The sequence below is a fragment of the Punctularia strigosozonata genome (genome assembly GCF_000264995.1).
Source record: "Punctularia strigosozonata HHB-11173 SS5 unplaced genomic scaffold PUNSTscaffold_4, whole genome shotgun sequence".
Taxonomy (NCBI): Eukaryota; Fungi; Basidiomycota; class Agaricomycetes; order Corticiales; family Punctulariaceae; genus Punctularia; species Punctularia strigosozonata.
The window spans coordinates 2,271,647-2,287,398 of NW_006767436.1; the positions used below are offsets into that span (position 1 = coordinate 2,271,647).

The 15,752-nt window shown below is 54.0% G+C and overlaps 7 protein-coding genes across 7 annotated transcripts; 6 read left to right on the forward strand and 1 right to left on the reverse strand.

Moving 5' to 3' along the window:
• Window positions 1-28: 28 nt before the first annotated feature.
• Window positions 29-830, forward strand: PUNSTDRAFT_100940. The gene is made up of 5 exons (XM_007382454.1): window positions 29-100; window positions 157-356; window positions 410-476; window positions 538-625; window positions 684-830. The coding sequence occupies exons 1-5, from the start codon at window positions 38-40 to the stop codon at window positions 710-712; spliced, it is 447 nt and encodes a 148-aa protein (XP_007382516.1). The 5' UTR covers window positions 29-37; the 3' UTR covers window positions 713-830.
• Window positions 831-1,115: 285 nt separating this feature from the next.
• Window positions 1,116-1,571, forward strand: PUNSTDRAFT_64519 (uncharacterized protein; the record flags this gene model as incomplete). The annotated part of the gene is made up of 2 exons (XM_007382455.1): window positions 1,116-1,295; window positions 1,350-1,571. 2 exons carry the CDS (start codon window positions 1,116-1,118, stop codon window positions 1,569-1,571), a joined length of 402 nt encoding a protein of 133 aa, XP_007382517.1.
• Window positions 1,572-1,739: 168 nt separating this feature from the next.
• Window positions 1,740-3,419, forward strand: PUNSTDRAFT_133065 (uncharacterized protein; the record flags this gene model as incomplete). Its single annotated transcript, XM_007382456.1, has 5 exons — window positions 1,740-1,833; window positions 1,889-2,025; window positions 2,075-2,163; window positions 2,217-2,338; window positions 2,392-3,419. The coding sequence occupies 5 exons, from the start codon at window positions 1,740-1,742 to the stop codon at window positions 3,417-3,419; spliced, it is 1,470 nt and encodes a 489-aa protein (XP_007382518.1).
• Window positions 3,420-3,676: 257 nt separating this feature from the next.
• PUNSTDRAFT_85493 (acid phosphatase) lies at window positions 3,677-5,660 on the reverse strand. The gene is made up of 9 exons (XM_007382457.1): window positions 5,472-5,660; window positions 5,348-5,408; window positions 5,264-5,272; window positions 5,046-5,215; window positions 4,869-4,993; window positions 4,757-4,818; window positions 4,417-4,697; window positions 4,186-4,360; window positions 3,677-4,130 (listed from the first exon to the last, which is right to left on the reverse strand). The coding sequence occupies exons 1-9, from the start codon at window positions 5,597-5,599 to the stop codon at window positions 3,813-3,815; spliced, it is 1,329 nt and encodes a 442-aa protein (XP_007382519.1). The 5' UTR covers window positions 5,600-5,660; the 3' UTR covers window positions 3,677-3,812.
• Window positions 5,661-6,526: 866 nt separating this feature from the next.
• Window positions 6,527-9,253, forward strand: PUNSTDRAFT_64842 (alcohol oxidase-like protein; the record flags this gene model as incomplete). The annotated part of the gene is made up of 18 exons (XM_007382458.1): window positions 6,527-6,572; window positions 6,635-6,990; window positions 7,044-7,092; window positions 7,147-7,280; window positions 7,331-7,341; window positions 7,397-7,516; window positions 7,572-7,801; window positions 7,855-7,944; window positions 7,997-8,049; window positions 8,072-8,076; window positions 8,104-8,247; window positions 8,300-8,363; window positions 8,427-8,515; window positions 8,574-8,797; window positions 8,859-8,878; window positions 8,931-9,021; window positions 9,089-9,120; window positions 9,173-9,253. 18 exons carry the CDS (start codon window positions 6,527-6,529, stop codon window positions 9,251-9,253), a joined length of 1,839 nt encoding a protein of 612 aa, XP_007382520.1.
• Window positions 9,254-9,876: 623 nt separating this feature from the next.
• On the forward strand, window positions 9,877-12,629 carry PUNSTDRAFT_100950 (glycoside hydrolase family 5 protein). Its single transcript, XM_007382459.1, has 13 exons — window positions 9,877-10,336; window positions 10,393-10,412; window positions 10,477-10,493; window positions 10,543-10,633; window positions 10,681-10,736; window positions 10,791-10,958; window positions 11,018-11,164; window positions 11,222-11,296; window positions 11,348-11,498; window positions 11,554-11,710; window positions 11,771-11,892; window positions 11,957-12,429; window positions 12,482-12,629. Exons 1-12 carry the CDS (start codon window positions 10,207-10,209, stop codon window positions 12,101-12,103), a joined length of 1,281 nt encoding a protein of 426 aa, XP_007382521.1. The 5' UTR covers window positions 9,877-10,206; the 3' UTR covers window positions 12,104-12,429; window positions 12,482-12,629.
• A 729-nt stretch (window positions 12,630-13,358) lies between these two features.
• PUNSTDRAFT_64079 (beta-lactamase/transpeptidase-like protein) lies at window positions 13,359-15,346 on the forward strand (the record flags this gene model as incomplete). Its single annotated transcript, XM_007382460.1, has 5 exons — window positions 13,359-13,831; window positions 13,888-14,353; window positions 14,418-14,673; window positions 14,738-15,098; window positions 15,160-15,346. The coding sequence occupies 5 exons, from the start codon at window positions 13,359-13,361 to the stop codon at window positions 15,344-15,346; spliced, it is 1,743 nt and encodes a 580-aa protein (XP_007382522.1).
• Between the last annotated feature and the right edge of the window lie 406 nt (window positions 15,347-15,752).

Sequence of the window (15,752 nt, forward strand, 5' to 3'; positions counted from 1 at the left end):
CCCTTCGTTCTCTTCCTCGCCAGCATCCGCATTCAACATGCCCAAGATACGGACTTCTCGTACGAAGAAACCTCCTGAAGGCTTTGAGGACATTGAACAGGTTAGCTTTGTCTGTTCTGGGCTATTCTCGTCACACACTAACGATTGGTACTACAGATCCTTGACGACTACGCCAAGAAGATGCGGGATGCAGAGAACGAGAGCCACGAGGGAAAACGAAAGGCGGAGTCCCTGTGGCCTATAATGCGCATTACGCACGCTCGATCACGATACATCTATGAGCTGTATTATAAGCGGGAAGCTATCAGCAAGGAGCTGTACGACTGGCTGCTGAAGCAGGAATATGCTGATGCAGGGTACGCGATCATAGTTTGAGCCGTGTACGGTATTTTGACCTTCGTCAACGCAGACTGATTGCGAAGTGGAAGAAAACGGGCTACGAGAAATTATGCTGTGTGCGGTGTATACAGTCTCGAGTACGTCTTGTTGAAATCCTGCTCCGTCCACAAGGCGTTAAACGTTTGATTTCCCCTGCAGGATATGAACTACCAGGGATCAACATGCATATGTCGTGTTCCCAAAGCTCAATTACGGTCGGGAACTGTCGTTGAATGTGTGCACTGCGGTGAGTCAACTACGCTACCCAACCTCGACTTCTTTCTCAACGACTAACAAATATTTAGGATGTCGTGGATGCAGTTCCGACTCATGACGAAACGGGATTCGACCTATTGCCCTTCTTGTCATCGAGCCCAGGCGTTCAGCGATATCATCTTTTCGATTACTTTGTCTTTGCCTCTGTATTGCATATATCTCCTTGACAGTGCATGATCCAACCTTCAGGGAGTCCAGGGCGCCGAGTCACCTGTGAGTCACTCTGACGGCGACCACATGGTGACAGCGGCCGAATGTGCGCCCTACCTTCCCTTTTATGGTAATTGCGACCGCCATCAGGCGCGCCTTTCCCGCGCTTCTCGGCACCGCAACTTTCCTCCCGAGTATATGAAGGTCGTTTCCTTATCTCGAACGGCAGCGATCGCGAGCTGCCTTCCCTTTACTCCGTGAACATGCGTTCTTCTCGCTCAGTGAGAAATCGATTGGAGTCGGAGGTTGGGATGACTTTCCGGCCAACCGAGAGTCGTCGAAGCATCTACCGATTCGGCCCCAAACGACGTAGACCTGCCGTCGAGAGCGCACTCGCCAGCAGTTCCGATGCCCCAGAACTATACAAACCGCAGCGTCTGAGGGGTATGCTGGCAAACTTACCGGAAATGCCCCTGGATATTCTCTATGAGGTGAGCCTGATGCTTCATAGACGTTGCGCGTTTCAGTCCGTTGATAATTTGTAGATTTTCAGTTACTTGGCACCTGCAGATATCCTCAATCTTTCCTGGACCTCGAAGGGGCTACATGATGCGCTCGTGCGTCGCTCGGCCCAATACGTTTGGAAACGAGCTAGGGCGAATGTACCGGGGCTTCCTGATTGTCCGGAAGATCTCACGGAACCGGCGTATGCTCGTTTATGTTTCGATGACCATTGTGAGGTACGTGCCGCATCTTCCGCTCCATGATACGGTATTTTAATGCCGCGTGCCCCAGATCTGTCGTCAACGGGTTACAAAACCACAGTGGGTACCTCGTACGCGGTGCTGCAATCAGTGCGCTGGAAAGTCCAAGTAGTGCGTCGCATCAAAACACATTCTCGCAAACCTTACATATCATCTTCCAACAGTTTTGTCATGGCGCGGGACTTCGGTCAGCTGATGACACAAGATATGATTGAGACCGCCGCAAATATATTACCTTCCTTTCCTGATCCTCGACCTGCTCGCAGTACGTGGCTTCGCTATGAGATCACGATCCAGGGTGCTGATATATGCGCGCACAGAATATAACCTGCCGGCGCTGTATATGAAGATCGACGTGCAGAAATATGCTAAAGAGGCCATTCCGCTGCGTTATGATAAGGAGAAACTCGAAGCTCTGCGTAAAAAAAGAGCAGGCGCCTTGCGCAAGGCCAAGGAGGTGCGCTCATCCCTTTTCTGATATGTCGCTCTGCCAACGAGCTGTCAAGCATGCACAAATGTGCGAACGGTGGCATCAGTCGTGGGTGAAAGAACTGAGCGACAAATCCGACGATGTCCGGCGGAAGCGTCGGGACGCGTACGTATCGCGTTCAGTACCTGGCCTTTTGCAGTGATTACAGCGCTGTGTAGAATCCGCAAGCGTCTTGCTGACCTCGGATGGAAACAAGAATTAGATGCATTGTTCCGATGGAACCCGGATCTCTTCACCTCGCATCCTCTGATCAAGCAGCGGAAATTGCTCACCGAAAGAAGTAAGCATGTGCATTGACTCTATCATTCACTGATTGTGCTAATGCACAGGTAGTGTGGACTAACATGAAAGACCAGATGGAGAAGTTCATGGAAGAAGTCAAGGCTGACCGCGAAGACCGGGAGCGTTTGCAAATTGTCATTCAGCGCCGACGCCTAGTGCACCAAATTCGCGATCAATGGGCTAGCACTCGAGCTCCGACGGAGATACTTCCCTCCGCGGCGGATGTTTGCGAGATGCCGTCTTTCAAGGCGGTTATCGGGCGTCCTAGCGATGTGCAGGTGGACGCCTCTAGCTTCGAGGATGCTGTGGAAGGGCTAGACACATCGCATGTCGACTGGCTCGCGATGATACGCCAGAAGTTGGCGAAACTAGTGCCTCACACAGCAAGCCCAGGAAAGGCCAGGAAGGGCAAAAAGAAACTAGCCACCCCTCCTCCGGACGTTTCTTGCTTAGATCTTGCCACGACATGGTTTAGATGCAAGTCATGCTGGACCGCTAAGCTGGGAGCCTCTCGTGCACTAGCTCACCATTGCCTGACAGAACACAGACGGCTGGCAAAGCGTCCTGACGAGGATCCCGGTCTCCGCGCGCTCCGAGATGACATCGGATCCGTCTGCTGGAACGATCTGGACCTTCTGGATTACCATCAGTCGATGGCGACTATATCTGCAGCTCTGGTGGAGCTATGCGGGATGGACCCGGCCACGACGACTCTGGGTGATGTGGTTGGCGTACGCTTCAAGTGTAAGAAGTGTGAACACGCCGGCAGAGGAGCATGTTATGAGCAGTCCAAGGGTGCTTGGATTGTTGACTTTCAGGGCGCCATTAATCACACGCGTGACATGCACGACCCCAACGATTCGATCCTCACTCTCTGGGCTGTCTTGACCGAAATGGAGGTGAGCAAGGTGCGGAAACTCGAGGAGTCGGTGCTCCTTGGGATATATCGGGGAATCAGTACTCGACCCGGCGACGGACCGGCTTGGACACCTAGTTCTGGCCTAGAAATCGCAGTTTGGTGCATGCATTGTAAACAACGGACAAGCTTCAAGGCACTGCGGTGGCACCTGAAGAAGTAAGCACGTAAGCGCACCTTCGCGACCCTCGCTCACATCTCATGTTCCAGCCACAAAATCAATACTGAGGGAGACCCTGAAGAAGGCAGGGACTATTGTTACGCTATAGACTCCGAAAGGCCTCCTCTCTCGTTGTGGGTGCCCTTCGATGTCCTTATTGAATGATTGAACCCAGCGTACCTGTATTGACATATGCATGCGGTTTGCTTCATCATGCAACGCGGACCATTGAATGTGTTTATGTATCTTTGCGAATGTTCGTCGAATCAGACTGACCTCGTTTCCCCATTCGGTGCTACACCCAGTTTGACCGACGCCAAGTACACGTATCACACGCATTGCATCGTTGCCATACTTAGTGAAAATCGTCATCAGGACGGCTGACGGGGAAGTGTTCTAATCGAAGCAGGCCTCCCAATCTCCCTCTCCATCGCTCCTTGCGTATGCTTGACTCGCAACGAAAGCGTCCAGTCTGCACATCCCGCTCCCGTCCCCGCAAAATTCGAGCGGCTGCTGCGCATCGTTGACCAAGATCCTGACATACTCCTTCCCGACGGTCCCGCATTGCAGCTTCTCGGTGACCATCCGAGCGGAGAACGGCACGAGCATCGACGCAACCCATGTGCGACGCAGGTCAGGCTTCGTCGCGTTCAGATTCCCCACGCCGACGGTGGACTGGTTGAACAGCCCGATCGCCGCGTATATGGCGGTCATCTGTAGTGGGCCGGTCAGCGTCGCTGGCAATGCGGACACCAATCAGATAACGAACCTGGTTATCGTGCGAGAAGTCGGCGTATATGGTTCGATTGAGAGGGAAGGTCATGGGCGAGCTGTCCAAGGTCGAGTTGGTTTGAGTGTGATCGCGGACGGGCTTCCCGGTCAGGCGGGCTATGAGCTCGTTGACGTAGCCCACACCTTGAACTCTGCCGAGAGCTTGCCCGTAACTGATACCAGGCCATTGTGAGCAATGGAGCTGAGCGGACACCGAATGAAGGCTCACCCTGTCCCGTAGTACTTATTTAAATCGCCCGAGTACTCGAAGCCGGCGAAGTCAGAAGTCGAGAAGAGGGCGCAGAACTGGCTGGTTTTAGAGTGTGCAACGCTATCGAAGGCACATTGAGAGATCAGGTTGAACGTGTCGATGTCGGTCAGATTGGCGCCTGGCGCGGCGGTATTGAGGCGCGAGGTGATGGGCGGCGCAAAAACGGCCAGCCAAGCGTTCGTTTGTGGGTTACTGCTGCCCGCATTGGTACACATGTTATCGTCCAGGGTATCATTGGCCTATTCGAAGTATATGGTTGAAGTGGCATGGACACTCTGAATATCAACGATGGACTCACAGCTTCGTCGAGGACGACGGAGATGCTTGGCGGAAATTTGCCGTGGCTGGCGGAAGCGAAGCCTGGCAATATGATCGTAAGGGCGGGAACAGATGCGCGCTTCCGAAAGTACCTGCTGTCCAGTTCGATGCGGACGAGATTACGCGGTCCGAGCTTGAGGACCGTACAAAGGGCAAGTTGCGCGAGGATACTAATGCCGAATAGCGTTTGAATTGCTGCTGCCCGGATTCGAAGGACCTACGTCAACTGTCATTACACTGCACGGACGTACGGTGGAGATGCCACCTACTGGAGTGCGCCAAAGGGTACCAGATCATTGGTGCCGAGATCATAAACGTAGTCTCTCAAGAAATTGAGCCGAGGATCCTTGAAATCACTGACGGACTGCAACTTGGAGATAGCTGACTGGATTTGCTGGCCCGGCCCAGAGGTAGGGAACCTTGCACCATGACGCTGGATCTGATTTGACTAAGAAACATGTGCGTGAACTATCCGCCCAACGCGCACCAGGTTGACCTGTGTTCAGGTTATGAGCGACTGCAACAGCATACTGGAATCACCGATGTAGAGTACATCAGTAGAGGGCCTCACCTGCGTGACCCGGCATCCTTTCGGGACTTCGTAATCGCCCGATGCGAAGTAGGGCGAGTATCTGGCAGTCGGATCGAATGGCCTGTTTATCGGTTGCTCTGTATGGCGACAAAGGTATACGCACTGTGCCCACAGTTGCTGGACCGCTTCGGATACCTGGATCCCTTCTATCTGCTCTGTCCGCTGAGAGCATTCGCCTAGCAGGGCGTACAAGGTGAAAGCAAGCAGGACGATAGGAAAGGCTACCGTCATCTTCGAATATCGCTCTTCGCGGCGGGGAGGCTCAGGTTGCTGAGCGGATCGGGGGAGTAGCAATTCGGTGACCTCGATTTCATCGTCGACCATTTATTATAAGGATAATCGGAACAGCCAAAGCCAAGGGAGACATAGTCGCGGGGGAGGGAGCTGTTATGGAAGCTGGAAGCACGTTCGTTGCATCGCAGGCGCCGCCACGCCTCGTGCGCCCGACGTCCTCGGTTCCTCGCGGTGGCCACGCGGAGTACGAGTGTCAAAACCTTTGAGCCCGACCAAACGTGCACTACTTAGCACGATCCCCACTTGATGTTCGTCCTCGTATGACCAGTGCCGCCATAGCGCGGTGCACTCCGCCGCGGTTCTGAGTCGACATCCCGTACGCTTCGGCTTCCGATCAGCATTGCATCCTAATTCATCGCGATATCCGTTGCAGCGTTCTTCACCCAGGCGGCGATCACGATGGCTTTTTTCTGCAATTGAACATGACTGCTACATCTTGCCGTATCGCTCGATGTGGCGTTATCACTAGCTATCCCCATGCGTTGAACATTAAACTCTGTGGACAAGTCAATGGCCGGATCTCTCATGTCACCGACTGTTCTCGTGGGCAACCATCGCAAATGCCGTCTTGCACCTCAGCCATAGAAGTCCATGTCGAAACTTCATTCCCATGTTGGCTCTAATGTAGTATAGGCCGGGGTCTTGTCTATCCATCACAAGCTCCGGTCAACCCGCCGAGCACAGGTGATTGGATCGTTCCGTGCTCTATTCCGAGCCACCAGTGTTCACGGTATCGCAGACTAGCTCGATTCGCCGATGGCATAAGAAGGCTAAAAACGAGGATATAAACGCATGAACGAGAACAGACCACAGCCTCCTGAGGATACAGTTGCGATATCTTCCAATCGAAACTGACTTGTGCCAATGTCCCAAGACAGTGTTGACGAGTATGACCTGATCTTTGCTGGAGGTGAGCGACTGCCGTGAACCTCCGGATAAATCGCGAAATAACCCATCATGCCTTTGTAATAGGCGGTACCGCAGCTGGCGTGATTGCTGGGCGTCTGGCTGCCGCAGATCCAAGACTCAGGATCTTGATTATGGAGACTGGCCCGTCTACCAAAGACCAGCCTTTCCATGTCCAGCCGGCACGGTACCTTGCTCACCTTGCCCCTACGACGAGCACGGTGAGGTTCTACGTTGGTCGCGAGAGTGAACACCTGGGTGGCCGGCGGCCTATAGTCCCGGTGGGAGCATGCCTTGGAGGAGGCTCCAGCGTGAACTTTACCATGTACACGCGTGCGAGCCCGTCCGACTACGACGACTGGAAAACCGTTTACAAGAACGATGGGTGGGGATACGAGGATCTTCTTCCCTTATTCAAGAAGGTTAGATTAGTCGTAGAATCATCACATATCGCCTCTGACCGTTAGCGCTCCAGACCGAGACGTATCAAATTGCAGAAGGCAAGCATGCACATGGATACGAAGGTGAGTCGAGTTATTCGTATTACAGTCCACACGACGACTTATTTCTACATCCAGGGCCTTTGAAGGTTTCCTATGGAGGCATATTCACTAAGATCGGGCAGGACTTCCTTGAAGTCGCCGCGAATTACGATAAGGAATTTCCGCTCGTCCAAGACACCAGCCCTTTGGCAGCCGTCAATGGATATGGGGTGAGCTGGGTCCGTCATAATATGAGTACCTACTGAGACATCATCCACAGCGATGGGCAAAGTGAGTCAACTGAAGGCATGCACGGATTCGGCTGACTCACCTGGAATACGCACAGGTGGATTAGTGCCGATAAGGGTACACGGTCAGACGTTCCTCATCATTTCCTCTACAATCAAGCACACAATCAAAACCTGGTCATCGAGACGGGATGTTCGGTAAAGCGCGTGCTGTTCGAGTACGTCGCTCTTTCAACACGCTTGTCTTCGTGTAGAGTGACTCACCGACCACAGAGGGACCCGCGCCGTGGGAGTAGAATACTCCTATAATCCTCGCGTTCGGCCAAATGAAGAACGGGACGTCCTAAGAGTTGCTCGTGCGGGAAAACTTGTCGTCGTCTCAGCGGGGGCGCTTGGATCTCCGCAGATCCTTGAGCGCTCGGGAATTGGCAGAAAAGACGTGCTCGACAAGGCGGGCGTGGATCAGCTCGTCGACCTACCGGGAGTAGGCGAGAACTTCCAAGGTACGTTAACTCTTCGGTAGACGGTTGCCGCGGTTTATAACGATTTCATGCAGATCATCAACTGGTCTTTCAGCAGTACTACGCGGCGGAGGACTGCGACACTCTTGATGGAATCGTTCGCAGTGATCCTCTCGAGCTGGAAAGTGAGCCTTGTCGCTGGCCTGCGCGCGATTTCTATTCAACTAGCTCCCGTAGAATGGGAACGGATGTGGGAGAAGGATGGGACTGGCATGATGGCTAACAAGCGAGTCTTCGCGGCTTGCACCGCAGCACATGTCAATTGACACGACCTCTCCTTAAAGCGCAATAGATGCTGGCAGCAAGTTACGCCCAACGCCGTCCGAACTGAGAAAGATCGGGCCCGCATTCGGGGAGCGTTGGAAGGAGTACTATCTATCCACTTCTCACGAGGACAAGCCGGTGTACTTTCTAGGTGTGGGCTCAAGGTCAAATCGTTTTAATAGTTTCGCATGGTTCGTATTGACAGCCTTTTTTCAGCTTCTTAGGCGACAAAATGGCGGAATCTCCATATAGGAAGTATCTTTCTATCGGGTATATCTTAGTGAGTAGCTGAGGTTCGGAGCATCGAGCTGCATCAAGGCTCATTGGCGTTGGTGCGGTCAAGTGGTATCCCTCGTCTTATGGATATGTTCACATCACATCCAAAGACGATACGGAAGCGCCTCCCGATTTCGACCCCGCATACTGTAGCACGTAAGCTGTCATCGCTTGCTTATCCCACATTACTGGACCCCGCTGATGCCGAGCTCAGCACAGATGATATGGAACTGCTGAACTTCTTGTACAAGAAGGCTCGGGAGTTCGCCAGACGGCTGCCGTCTTTCAGAGGCGAATATCCCCCTAGTCAAGCAAATTTCGCTCCGGAGAGCAAAGCAGCAGTTCAAGAGGACTGTCAACCTATTTCGTTCGATGCGCCTGACATTTCGTACACTGAAGAGGACGACAAAGCCATCGAAGCTTGGAATAGAGCAAACGGTGCGCATCCATGTCCGATCAGCTATGGATACTGACGCTCCAACCATCTCGTGTGTTATAGTCAACACATGCTGGCATCCTGTGCGGGAACTCGTCACTTTTGCTCCGGCCTGACCATGCTCATGAACTGTAGATCGGCACCTGCGCCATGAAACCCCGCGAGGAAGGTGGTGTAGTGGATCCAGCGCTGAACGTATACGGAACACAAGGTCTCAAAGTAGCAGGTAGTCTCGTCGAACCATGTTCCGGTATCGAGCCAGTCTGATGATCGGAACCTTCGGGTGACTCCAGATGCCTCGATAGCTCCTGGAAACGTCGGATCTGTATGTGTGGTTCCTATCATAGGACAGACGAACGACTCAAACGCCGTTGCAGAACACGTACTCCACGGCTCTGGTCATCGGGGAGAAGGCTGCTCTCATCATCGCTGGTCAGCTGGGGATCGAGGGGGTTTAGGATGAGCGCGACGAGTCGGTGCAAACCTCGCCGATGTCATCGTCTTGTCTTCAACCTTGGAAATCTCACTGCAACCTTTGTAAGATCGGGTGTATCTGCTCGAGCTGAATGTACCACGGGGTCACCTATTCTAGCTGGTGCTTGCAACAACTTGCACGAGCATACCACGATAGAATGTGATGAGAGTGCCGTTCGGAGCGAGGTCCGGAGGCACCCGCGATGTACGGCGTTACGGGAGATCCGTGCCCGAAGGCATGAGCTTGATACATGTGCCACTCTCCATGCGCTCTATTACTGTACCGTATTCTGAGTTTTCGACGGTATCTCTGTTAGTGCTGTCCCCGATCTCAGCATGTTCGAGGAGCGTGAGACAGCACATGGGGATGTGCTCCATCGTACAGGGCGAAGCTTGCATGAGAATTTGGAGGCGGTAAGCGCGTGTCCGTTGCAAACGAAGAACAACGGCTGAAAAAAGTCACATGACGGCAGACGCACCGGATCAGCGTCATCTCCGAGAGCGCGCCACAAACGCGAAGTCGACACCGATCCTGCATCTGACACCCGTCCGGTCCAGTCACGCTCGGTTGTGCTCCCCGCGCCGTTCTGTAGCCGCCCTTGGTCGCGTTCGCTGCGGATCTTCCATCCTATCCGTCGCCTCCTCCGGCACCGTCACCCGAATGGGTGGCCCTGTGATAGCGTACGCCGACGCCGCGAGGCGTTTCATCTATCATCATCAGGCGGCACCATTGGAGCAAGCGGCAAAGCGAACAACTTCTGCGACGTCTTCTGGCGCGCCGGACCGCAGCGACACGTGCAATGCGATCGGTCCTGGACGCGACATACCAGGGTGCTTCGCACCGCCGCAAGATAAAAGATGGCCGACGGGCAGGCTCTGACACTGACAGTCCAGACCCCGTCCGTTGCAGTTCTCGAGTCGGTTCACTTCTGCTGCCATGTTCATCTCTATGCGTCGCATCGCAGCGACCCTGTTGAGCGCGCTCTTCATTCCCCGCGTGTTGGCGGACGTTCCTATCTCGAACGGCTTCAAGTATGGGACCGACAAGGTCTACGGTGTCAACTTGGGTACGTAGCACACCTTCGGTATTGACCATGCTCGCCGTTTGACCCGTTGTTTTCAGGTGGATGGCTAGTACTTGAGGTAATGATCGGCAATTCCTTGCGTGCATTACTCCGTTGGCTTATATGCACATCTTGTCTTCCAGCCATGGATAACCCCAAGGTGACGCATTTCACGTCCGCTCTCGTCCATCTCCTAACAGTTTGTGCAGTCTGTTCGACTCGACAGGAGACAGCAGAATCGTCGACGAATGGACATTCGGCCAGTATCAAAGCAAGGCCATGGCTACTGCTGCGCTGCAGGTCCGTTATTGCTTCATCTTTCATGCCTACGCTCACCTGTTCGATAGGCACATTGGGCAACATGGATCACCGAGAGCGACTTCGCCGACATCGCAGCAGCTGGGTGTGTTTAATACTCTCCTTCCATCCCGAGGAAGCCAGCCAACCATCATGATAGCTTGAACCATGTCCGGCTACCTATCGGTTACTGGGCTTGGGACGTCTCCGAGGGCGAACCCTACATCCAAGGTCAACTCCCCTACCTAAGCAAAGCCGTTACTTGGGCCGGCAACCACGGCCTCAAGTTGATAGTCGATCTGCACGGCGCACCCGGCAGTCAGAACGGGTCAGTTCTCTGCTCCAGACCTCCGCGCAAATTTCTGGCGTAATTCTGACGTGGTTTAGATTCGACAACTCCGGGCGTCGCATCTCGTACCCCGAATGGCACACAAACTCTGATAACGTAGACCGCACGACGGCAATCATCAAGAAGCTTGCAAATATGTTCAAAGATCAAGCTAACGTTGTCACGACTATTGCTCCACTGAACGAGTGCGTCATCTATTCAGAAAATCCCGGTTGCACCCACACGTCCTGATGCTTTCTCAGACCCGCAGGCTTCTACGGCGATGACGTCCTTACCGTCCTGAAGCAATACTGGCATGACTCCTACGGCAACATTCGGTCAGCTCTTCGTCTCGTGACGATCGAACATGCTCTCATTTTATCGTTAAGATTCCCGTACGGCTCGGCTAAACAGGGTAACAACCTCGTCTTGCTGCACGATGCTTTCCAGGACCTCAGTTATTGGGATGGCTTCATGCCATCCCCGGATTACCAAGGCGTGGCATTGGACACTCATCAGTACCAGATCTTCTCCGATGCCGTCAGTCGTCGTCTACCCCTGCCTGTCGCGATCATTTGCTTATGCCATCTCCTAGGAGGTCGCCCGATCAAATGCGGACCACATTAACGTCGCCTGCGCCAAGGGCTCATCCTTCTCGAGCTTCTCCAAGTCTCAGCTCTGGCTCATCGTCGGAGAGTGGACGCCGGCCGCGACCGACTGTGCCAAGTACCTGAACGGCAAGGGAGTTGGAGGTAGGGCATTCTTCTCCTGTGGATTAGCGATAGCCAACTGAAGGAGACATCGTTCGATAGCGCGATACGATGGTTCGTATACTGGATCTCCAAAGATTGGGAGCTGCACCGGGAAGACCGGCAGCGCGTCCTCGTTCAGCTCCTCTTACAAGACGTGGCTCCGTCAGTATTGGGAAGCACAGGTCCGCACTCCTCGCTTCCCTTCAGCCAGGGCTTTAACGCTGACATCACTTGTCACGCAAATAGGCTATCACGTACTCCAAGGGTGCCGGGTGGATTCAATGGACATGGAAAGCAGAGAACGCCGATGATTGGACATACCAGGCTGGACTCAAGGGTGGCTGGATCCCACAGAGCCCGACAGACTACAAATATCCGACCATTTGCGGGTGATCCGAGATTTACCACTTGCCTCAGTCATGCGATACTACGAGCACGCACGACCAACACGCCTACGTCAACGATAGTTTTGTTGCAATTCACCGATTTGTTTCCAACGCTGGCACGGACACCGGGACTCCTCGTTGTATATCATCCTACCTCTCCCTTGTACACGATACCTTGTCAGATAGCTGAGAATGGATCTCGTTCGGATTCAAAGTTTTCGTTGAATCGAACTGATGGAACATGGAGAGACCGAAGGTGCGTTTGTGCGGCCCGAGCTGGAGAAACCCTCCTCCTCGAGGGAAGATGGACGCCCATTCGGCGTCGGAGTCCAGCTGGTAGTGAGGAGATGGGCTGCATGAATAATAACACCAGCGTAGTACTTACTGTATGTTCGCTCTACAAAGATCGTGCTGGTTGGTGCCCGTCGAAGACGTAAGACCAGGTCAAATGTGGTCAACGTGGTGAGCAGGGCCACGACAGCTACACCAAACGTCTGGGCTCCCATACGCCGGAGACGAGGAAGGGATGTCATCTGTACAAGTCAAGATTGAACAACGATTAACCTAGCATAAGGTCTTGTTTACTGACGGCAAACCTCTGAGCTTCGGTCTGAAAAGACGGCAAAAGAGCAGTCAGTTCAATTGGCAGCACCAGTGAGGAGGAGCTACCGCTCTATGGGTGATCCGAAGGGGGCTGTCCAAGGTATTGTAGCAGTGCTGGCCACTTCCATCTTGAATTTCTGATGCCCTTGTTCGCGACGTCCCGTGCCCGAAGATATGGCGGCGATATCCCCGCCCGTCGCACGATTCAAGCCACTCCTCACCCCACAATCGAAGTTGGTCGTGGGCTCGTGGCAGTCTCGTGGCAGTCCCGAACCAGGATTAACGGTTTGAAACTGCACGATTTCAACATCAGGGATGTTGATTTACCGTGGGTGTTGTCCATAAGTATCGTTCATGCAAGAAAAGACGTCGGCGATATCCCATTCACGGTTTCATGTGCGCGGACTTCGAAGCTCTTCGAGGATGTGGCGCATGGAACACGTGTTCTCATTGCCACAACCAACTTTTATAACCTCGCTTCCCTTTCGCGACGAAGGTCGTCTAGAATGGACAGAGTACATCATTGAAGACGATTGCCACACGCCAGATGTAGACAGCATCACCGAAACCCCGCACACATAAACCGAGCGTCGGGAGAGTTTCTCCCACGTTGTCTTTCAACCACCGGTACTGTCTTACAGCTCGCCACAGTCAACTCCATGGGCGCCGAACAGCACTGCAGCAGGCCTTCAAGTCCTAACAAAACATATCGAACGCTTCTGCGCTATGCCGCTGGCAGTTTGGCTTGTTTTTTCTTGGCTATCTGGGTGTCGTACCGACGCCCACCCCGAGTCCTATCGCTGCTAGAGTCTCCCCCTCGGTGTAGCTCTTCACTTCCCCCTGAGCTATTGAGCAATCCTCCTTCGTCTGACACGCCAGCTTTCAAACACCTGGCCCGGCGACTGGATCAGAAGTTGGCTCGACGCGTAGCCCATCCTGACATGGACAGTCTGGCAGTTGCGGTCGTAACGTCCAGTGGGACCGTGTTTGAAGGAACGTATGGGGTGGTAAGAGCGAATGAGTCATCGAATGCACACGTCGACCGCGACACGATCTACCGACTCGCTTCCGTATCCAAGATCTTTACAGCTCTCGAGACGTGGTTGCTAGTGGAGAGTGGAAAGCTCGAATGGTACGCAGTCACTCGATTATCCAGACGTGAAGCACGCGTTTAACTTCATCTCGTAGGGATCGTCCAATATCTGACTATATTCCCCAATACACTCCTCCATGTGCAGCCTCCGGCAGATGTTACTCGCCGACCCTCCGTGACCTCGCATCGCACAGGGCAGGCGTCGGGTCCAATTTGCCCCCTGGAGACATGAGCTTGTGGCCCCATTCACTGCAAGGCGCTGGCACTCCTCCCGAGAATGGGCGCCCCTTTCCGTCCGAAGAGGAGGTTCTCGAAGCCATCAACCGGTACTCCACGGGCGTGCCCCTGGGTAAATTGCCCGTCTACTCCAACACCGGGTACGCCTTCCTGGGCATGGTGAACTCCGCTGCGGCGGCCTCGAAGTCGGGACAGAAACCTAGTCATGCGGAGCTTATCCAGCGTGACGTGTTTTCTGTGCTCAACATGTCCGGCTCGGGCTTCCTGACCAGCGTCTTCGAGAGAGAGCGGATCGCGGTACCGTCATCTTTCAGCGATGCTGCGGTACGGGGTTGTTCGTGACTTGGAGGCGCTGGGTAACTTACGCACTTTACTCCGCTTCTGGTAGGATTATGACTTCCGTAACGCCATGAACCCTGCTGGCGGACAGGTCAGTTCGTTGGCGGACATGGCGAAGGCCACGAGTGCCCTCCTGAAGTCACTCGATCCCGCCACCACAGATAGTCTGCTATCCAGCACGCATATGCAGCAATGGCTGTCTACCTCATATGCCTGGGACGACGGCATCACAGAGCCCGGACATAGCTGGATCGCCCTCCTGCGCAAAGACAAGTGGAAACGGACGCAAAGACTGTATCAAAGCTGTGAGCATCATAGTCCCTTCCTGGTCCTACACAGCCGTATCCTAACGTTTGCGGCATACTCCAGTCGGGCAGCTCAACACGTTCCACAGCGCGTGGACCATCAACCCCCGCGCGGGCTATGGTGTCGTCGTACTCATGACCGGGGACTACCCCGACTCACAGGACTTCACCATACAGCTCGTCGACGCCTTTCAGCCCGCTTTCGACGACCTCCTCGAGGTTGAAGCGCGCAAGTCATACGTTGGCCGCTGGTCCACAGCAGGTACCAGCAGCCCTGATAGCGAGATGGTTACCTCCCTGCGCTCGGGAACGCTCTGGGTCGACAAACTGACACTCAACGGGACCGATACGCTCGGCTTGCTCCAGGGTACGGACCGTCCCGAACCTGTCATGCTATGGCATACGGGTGCCCCAGGTCGATTCCGGTGGGATGATCGTACCTTCTGCTCGTCTTTGTTCTCACGTTCGTTGTATCATCTCTTTTAGGTTGGCATCAGGCATACCTTTCTTCAACAAAGCGCCGAACTACGGCTGTCTGAGCTACTTCTATGCGATGGACGTCGGCTATGCAGCAGGAGTCCCCGTCACTGAAATTGTCTTTTCCGGAGCAGGGTCTGCGCGCGCTGCGCACTTCCCTTCCGCCCTTGTGGACCTGCACAGGCTACAAGATTGAAGGCCTGCCATGGTGGCTTCACGCGGCTCTCTTCGTGCCTTGTCCTGATATGACACTTATCAATGGGAGTGTTTCTCGTGCCATGAGCCTTGCTATTGGCCATTGATATCCAGCGCTTTGGTTCAGGAGGTTGTATGGTACAAATCAAATGAACGTAGCAGCACTGCTCGTTGGAAGCATGGCTGTTTTCCTAACCCATGCATGGGCAACAGACTGCACGAGCATACTTGTAAGTTGTCGCGACGAACCCTATCGCGCATGTCTCAGCTCTCGGCACGCCGGCCGCGCATCCCGTCCAGGCTCACGATCCGGATGTCAAACCCTTCAGGCGGGGCGGGGAGGGGGGCGCGGGGCGCTGAAACATCGCTCCATGATCTTCTCGTATGGTACTTGTTTATTCCCGATT

What these genes read in the sequence shown, in the direction of transcription:
- PUNSTDRAFT_100940 (XM_007382454.1), top strand. Translation starts at nt 38, where the DNA reads ATGCCCAAGATACGGACTTCTCGTACGAAGAAACCTCCTGAAGGCTTT. An exon ending in CAGGAATATGCTGATGCAGG is followed by an intron (nt 357 to 409) that starts GTACGCGATCAT and finishes TCGTCAACGCAG; the next exon opens with ACTGATTGCGAAGTGGAAGA. An exon ending in TGCGGTGTATACAGTCTCGA is followed by an intron (nt 477 to 537) that starts GTACGTCTTGTT and finishes TTTCCCCTGCAG; the next exon opens with GATATGAACTACCAGGGATC.
- PUNSTDRAFT_85493 (XM_007382457.1), bottom strand. Translation starts at nt 5,599, where the DNA reads ATGACGGTAGCCTTTCCTATCGTCCTGCTTGCTTTCACCTTGTACGCC. An exon ending in GTCCAGCAACTGTGGGCACA is followed by an intron (nt 5,409 to 5,471) that starts GTGCGTATACCT and finishes TCCGACTGCCAG; the next exon opens with ATACTCGCCCTACTTCGCAT. An exon ending in GTACCCTTTGGCGCACTCCA is followed by an intron (nt 4,994 to 5,045) that starts GTAGGTGGCATC and finishes CAGTTGACGTAG; the next exon opens with GTCCTTCGAATCCGGGCAGC.
- PUNSTDRAFT_100950 (XM_007382459.1), top strand. Translation starts at nt 10,207, where the DNA reads ATGTTCATCTCTATGCGTCGCATCGCAGCGACCCTGTTGAGCGCGCTC. An exon ending in GCACCCGGCAGTCAGAACGG is followed by an intron (nt 10,959 to 11,017) that starts GTCAGTTCTCTG and finishes GACGTGGTTTAG; the next exon opens with ATTCGACAACTCCGGGCGTC. An exon ending in GTCAGTATTGGGAAGCACAG is followed by an intron (nt 11,893 to 11,956) that starts GTCCGCACTCCT and finishes TCACGCAAATAG; the next exon opens with GCTATCACGTACTCCAAGGG.